This window comes from Mesitornis unicolor, unplaced genomic scaffold (genome assembly GCF_000695765.1).
Source record: "Mesitornis unicolor isolate BGI_N332 unplaced genomic scaffold, ASM69576v1 scaffold20694, whole genome shotgun sequence".
Lineage (NCBI taxonomy): Eukaryota > Metazoa > Chordata > Aves > Mesitornithiformes > Mesitornithidae > Mesitornis > Mesitornis unicolor.
The window spans coordinates 1-5,785 of record NW_010182375.1 but is presented as its reverse complement, the minus strand read 5'-3'; the positions used below and the strand labels follow the sequence as shown (position 1 = coordinate 5,785).

The window sequence follows — 5,785 nt, the reverse complement described above, 5'->3', positions numbered from 1 at the left end:
GGAGCTGTTTGAATCGGCGGCGCGGTGAGCGAGCGTTGATGGGGTGTTTAACGGTGGGGGACGCACACGGGGGCTCTGTGTCGTTGGTCACCCCGTGACACCCCCGCGCTGCCTCGGGTGCGACGGTTGTGTGTGAGGAAGCGGCCGCCTCTCGGTTCTTGGTGTGGGCTCCCCGGCTGAGCAGGGCTAGCAGGGGGCTACCCGGGTGCGACATAGGTTGTTCGGGTTCTCCGCGTCTTTTGCCCACCTTCTCCTCAAACGCGGTATTTGTCACTTCAAGAGAAAGCACATATAAAGTGGTCCTTGTTACGTTGTTCACTCCTCTCTCTCGTGTACAAATACCTCCCGGTGGATCACAGGAATGTAAGAGAAGGATTTTATTTTTTAATCGGTTGTGTGTGACGTGTCTAGCAAGACAACCGCATCACTTCTGAGTGGGTTTTTGGGATGCAGCCCGTGTTCTTCCCTACCTATTTAGTGATAGCTCTGTGCCTATGTGAAAGTGGGTCTATTTCCATATATTAATTTTAAATGTGTCTTTTGTTTGTTTTTAAACAGTAATGGCAAAGTATAAGAAATGGCGACGAAAACAGAGAGCCAGAGCAAAATTTCTAGTGGGAAAAAAAGGCAGTGCTGCAATTCCCCAGGGCTCAGGTTGTCCTTCTCCACGGTAAGTGGCTCAGCTGGAACTTTGCCTTTTAACTCAACTGCTGGGTTCACTGTTTGCTCCTGATGGCTCATGGAGCTGAGGTAACGGAATTGTGTTTGGAGCCTATCTACATCCTGGCATGAAAGCTGTGGAATAGTTTCATCCTGTGTACCTTCTAGTACGCTATCGTTAACTTTAATGTGCAGGAAACGCAATTTGAATACAATATGTTGCGAACAGGAATTTTTTTTTTTCCCTTTATCAAAATGTGTCTTGGTCTTTCCTGACCTCTGTGCTCACATTTACACTGTTGTCACCTGCTGTTGCTGGTACTTTTCAGGTGATTGGTGGCAGTTAACCGTTTTAAAGGCTGAAATTATAGATATAATAAGATATTATTATAGATTGTAAAATTATAGATATAATTATGGCTTCATTCTGAAATGTTCCATCCCAGGTCAGCAGGTGATCTTCCTCCAAACACGCCATCTGTCCCAAGCCATCTGTCCTCGCTCTGGTCATTAGCCTTGCCCAGTGTAAAAAATGTGGTAAAACCCTTTACAACAACAGCATCATTTTTGTATTGTTGGTGCCAGAACACGGTTGCACAGGTATGTTTTTTACTTCTCTATTTTTGCCAGTGTGTGAGATTGTTCTTAGCACTCAGATACAGGATATACAGTCAGATTTCATAGAAAGGTTCCACTTAAATTTGAGAAGAAACTTCTTCTCAGTGGGGGTGACAGAGCCCTGGACCAGGCTGCCCAGAGAGGTTGTGGAGTCTCCTTCTCTGCAGACATTCAAAACCCGCCTGGACGCCTTCCTGTGCAACCTCATCTGGGTGTTCCTGCTCCGGCAGGGGGATTGGACTGGATGAGCTTTTGAGGTCCCTTCCAATCCCTAACGTTCTGTGATTCTGTGTAATCGTAGAATGGTTCAGGTTGGAAACCCCCACCGATCCCACCCCCCCTGCCATGGACAGGGACACCTCCCACCAAACCAGGTTGTCTCACCACCCTCACAGTAGAGAATTTCATCCTAATATCCAGTCTAAATCTCCCCTCTTCCAGTTTAAAACCATTCCCCCTCATTCTATTGCTACCTGCCCTTGTAAAAAGTCCCTCCCCAGCTTTCCTGTAGGACCCCTTCAGGAACTGGAAGGCCACAATAAGGTCTCCCTGGAGCCTTCTCCAGGCTGAACAGCGCCAACTGTCTCAGCCAGTCCTTGTAGGGGAGGTGCTCCAGCCCCTGATCATGTTCATGGCCCTCCTCTGGACCTGCTCCAACAGCTCCAGGTCCTTCTTATATTGGGGGCCCCAGAACTGGACGCAGCACTCCAGGTGGGGTCTCACCAGAGTAGAGGGGCAGAATCCCCTCCCTTGCTCTGCTGGCCACACTTCTCTTGATGCAGCCCAGGATGTGGTTTCTGGGCTGCAAGTGCAAGTTGCCGGCTCATACTGAGGTTTTCATTGACCGACACCCCCAGGTCCTTCTCCTTGGGACTGCTCTCGAGCCATTCTCCACCCAGCCTGGATTTGTGCTTGGGATTGCCCCTACCCAGGTGCAGGAACTAAGCTGTAAATTTAGTTCTACCTATTGAAAAATCTAAAGTATATTTTGTGTTTGCTGTTAATGTCTAATGTGGACATTAAATGTTTATGTGAAGTGGCAGGGTTTTTTATTGGAATATTGGGGGATTTGCGGTGACAGAGAGTGTAGTCTTTCTTCATAGCAGAAATGATTGGATGAATTTTTCAGGTCAAATGTGAATTACACTTCAGAATTTGTAGTCAAAGTTAAAGTTGAATTAGTTTTGGGGATTTTTTTTGAGAAAGTCACTTCTTGTGTTCCTGCCAAGGAAATATTTGGTGAGATTTTGTATCTTTGTGTTGTGCCTTTCCATTAACTACAATGAGAAGGCCTTGCGATAGAACTTTCAGTAGTAATCATAGCCCTTCCTCTGGAAACATAACTTGGTGAAAATGCTTATCTGGTTTCTTTTTATGCTTAGAGTTTTAAGGTGGTGAAAGACACCATATTTCCATCACAAATGTACTTAAGGGAGCTAAATATGCTCAGAGAGCAGCTGGAAAAGTTGGAAGCCGAATTTTCCAGACTACAAGGAACACTCCAGGTCAGTCTCAGTCCCAGGGGGCAGGGTAACATTTTCTTGTGTAAGCACCTAAAGAACTGTGGTCAGTGCAGATAAACTGAGATCTTAAGAGCTTCTAATTGGGCAGCGTTTCACCTCTTCTTCGCATTCAGCATTACTAAACTGTGGTCACCTCATAGCCAGAGGGAACTGGTTTGCGTGTGAGCCTTGCAAAAGGCTTTTTATGTCTCTCTTGCTCAACTGAAGCCAGAACTTTTGATCTCTGAAATTCCATTTACCTTTGCTAGTGGAATTAATATTCTCTTATTTATATTGTTTTTAGATGAATGGTGCTGCAGCTTTGCCTTCAGAAAATTCTCTTTGTCAAAGGTGTAATAAGCCGGTTTTGGGTGCTCCTGTACAAGTGCAGATGGCCCCACCATCATCAGTGTCTGGGCCGCCCACAATACAGCTGCAGCCTGCGTCTGCTCCCCCTCCACCTCTTCCTCTGCCACCGCCGCCGCCACCGCCACCGCTGCCCCCACCAAAACTGCCCCCAGCACCTCTCCTCCTGAAACGGGGCAACGGCTCTAAAGCACTTCTGGTAGGGAATAAGGAGGTTCCTCTGTTTTTTCTCTCATGTCGGGGTTCTTTGGATCTGGTTCCATCAGGGATGGGTATCTCTGCAAAGGCTCGGTCACTTGCTGATTCTAATTTCCCTTCCAACTACCTTGGTTTTCAGGCTGTATCACTGAAAAAAGACGAACCGATGCAGATCTCTCTCAAAGATCTCCTGAATGTTAAACTGAAAAAGACAGACAGCAGCCTGAAGATGGACAAGGTAAACTGGAGGACATATGGATAAATGGATGATGGTTTACTGGGGCAAACTCCATGCTGGAACTGGTGTATTGCCTGCAGCGCTTGTTAGCCCCTCCTAAATTTCTTCAATAAATTAATTATTCTCTTCAAAAAATTCAGTTATCAGCTTTAAGTAATTCTTCCAATTCTGCCCTTGGACATTTAAAGTGAAGAAATTAAGTGACCAACTCTAATCCCAGCATGCAGGACAGTTCTCATTTTAGATCAAGGGCATGTAGCTTTATGTCTGTGCGTTACCAACAGATTTTGGGTATTCTTTTGCATAGCTGAAATCTTGTTTGCAGCAGGTCTGGGTGTTTTGTTGGTGTTTTTTGGTTTTGTGTGTGTGTGGTTTTTGTTTTTGGAGTTGTTTGTTTTTTTAGTAAATCTGGTTTTGTCCAAGGCACATTAAAATATCAATGTTTCAAAAAAGCATAAAAGCCATAAACCACGAAAGTCTTTCAGAGTATAAATGTTTAAAAGATTTACGGTCAGTGAAGCCTTCTAAAGTTTATTTGTGGTAACATTTATTTTCTCATTTTAGGCAGAATCACCAGTGAAGACACACAGGGCACTAATTACAGTCTCAGATCTACAGAGTGTTAGTCTGAGACCTAAATCCAAGCCATCACCTCATGTTACAAACGACTTAATGTAAGACACTTTCTTCCTTTCTTTGAGATTAGATTTTCCTGTTCTGAACAGAGATGAGCTCTGTTTACGGAGTGGAAAATAGTTTATTGTAACAGGTTGTTTTTTTTTCTTTTAGTACCCCTCTTAAAAATCAATTAGATCTTCGAAAACATCTGAAGAAAGTCAATATACAAAGGCAAGTTCCATTCTATTCTCTTGGCTTGTTTTTCTAGCAAAAAAAATAGAGAACTAATCATAATTCCCCTTGTTTCCAATCTTTTCAGGAGTCCTGGTGGCACTCCACTAAATAATAAAGAGAACATTGAATACGGATCTGGTTTGACACCAATAATGACACAAGCGCTACGGCGCAAATTTCAGGCAAGTCTCTTTCTTTTTGTAACATCAAACTCTCAAATCTGTAGAAGTTCATACTGACTCTTCCCCTACGGCGCAGTGCCATTGTACGTATTACACAAGTTACAATCTCTCCATAATTCTACTCCAAAAGCCCCAAGTACCCACAAAGAAGGGCGCTTGTTTTACTGAGTCCCCATTTGGATGGTAAGGAAGCTGCAGAATGGAAATGCCATTGCCCATCTTCCAGCAGGTTATTTGACAATGCTAGGAGGAAAACTTGCTTTTCTGATGGCTGTTCTAGTGCCTCAATGCACTAACGTCATAGTTCCAGTTTCCAAGAGAACAAAAGCTGAGGGTTAACAATGTCTTTTATTTTTTGCTATGTCTCTTTTCTTTTATGAATGCCAGTTTAGAATTGCACTATATTTTATCTCAGTCATAATTAGTGCTAGGTTCATCTTCCAGGATCTGACCCTTTTCTTCTTTTGACAGATGGCTCATCCAAGGAGTCCCTCACCAGCCCGGTTAAGTGCAGCAAACAGCTTTGATGAACCAGAAGTAGGTTTATGGAACAATGTACCTTAATTTGTGGTCAGGAAGCCACTTGAATCCCATTTTTCTCTTACTCAGGCCTATTATGTATTTGTAAGTCAATCTAGTGCATACAAGAAAGGGACATTATGAAAACCCTTTAGCAGATTTCTGCTTTTTAAAGGCAGCATCTTTCTTATGTGTCTCCATGTGGTTGCACCTTCTTTCTTAATAGGAAAAAAAAAAAAGACGTTTCCTATGTCTTTTGATCCCTGACTGCTGCTAAAGCAGGGACTATGATGTTCCCACCACTGGTGGTCCTTGTAATATAAATACATGTGTGTTTGGTTAAAGTCAAGTGTTGTTTTCACATATTTAACTAAAAAGATCTTGATGGTGAGTCTACAGATTCAAAGAAAAGCAGCAGTTTAGCGCTTTGGTATTATTAAAGTGAAAGGCTGCACATTTGCACAATGTGGTGATGTGGGTAAGAACGTGCCCAGCAGTTGCAGATGCGCGCAGCAGTTGCAGCACATGTCAGCTGTGGCCGGTGTCACATCGCCTGTCACGGTCACAGACTGCACCGCTTCAAGGCGAGTCTTGGTCAGGCTCCAGTCACGGTCAGGCTCACCAGCAGCCACAGTGGTGACAGAATCGTG

General features: G+C 44.1%; 1 protein-coding gene across 1 annotated transcript; it reads left to right on the top strand.

Moving 5' to 3' along the window:
• Positions 1-560: 560 nt before the first annotated feature.
• Positions 561-5,153, top strand: PRR11 (proline rich 11; the record flags this gene model as incomplete). The annotated part of the gene is made up of 9 exons (XM_010183756.1): positions 561-670; positions 1,107-1,260; positions 2,661-2,783; positions 3,085-3,345; positions 3,484-3,582; positions 4,147-4,256; positions 4,372-4,431; positions 4,520-4,616; positions 5,088-5,153. Coding segments are annotated over exons 1-9 (1,080 nt in total), but the record flags the coding sequence as incomplete, so codon positions are not given.
• Between the last annotated feature and the right edge of the window lie 632 nt (positions 5,154-5,785).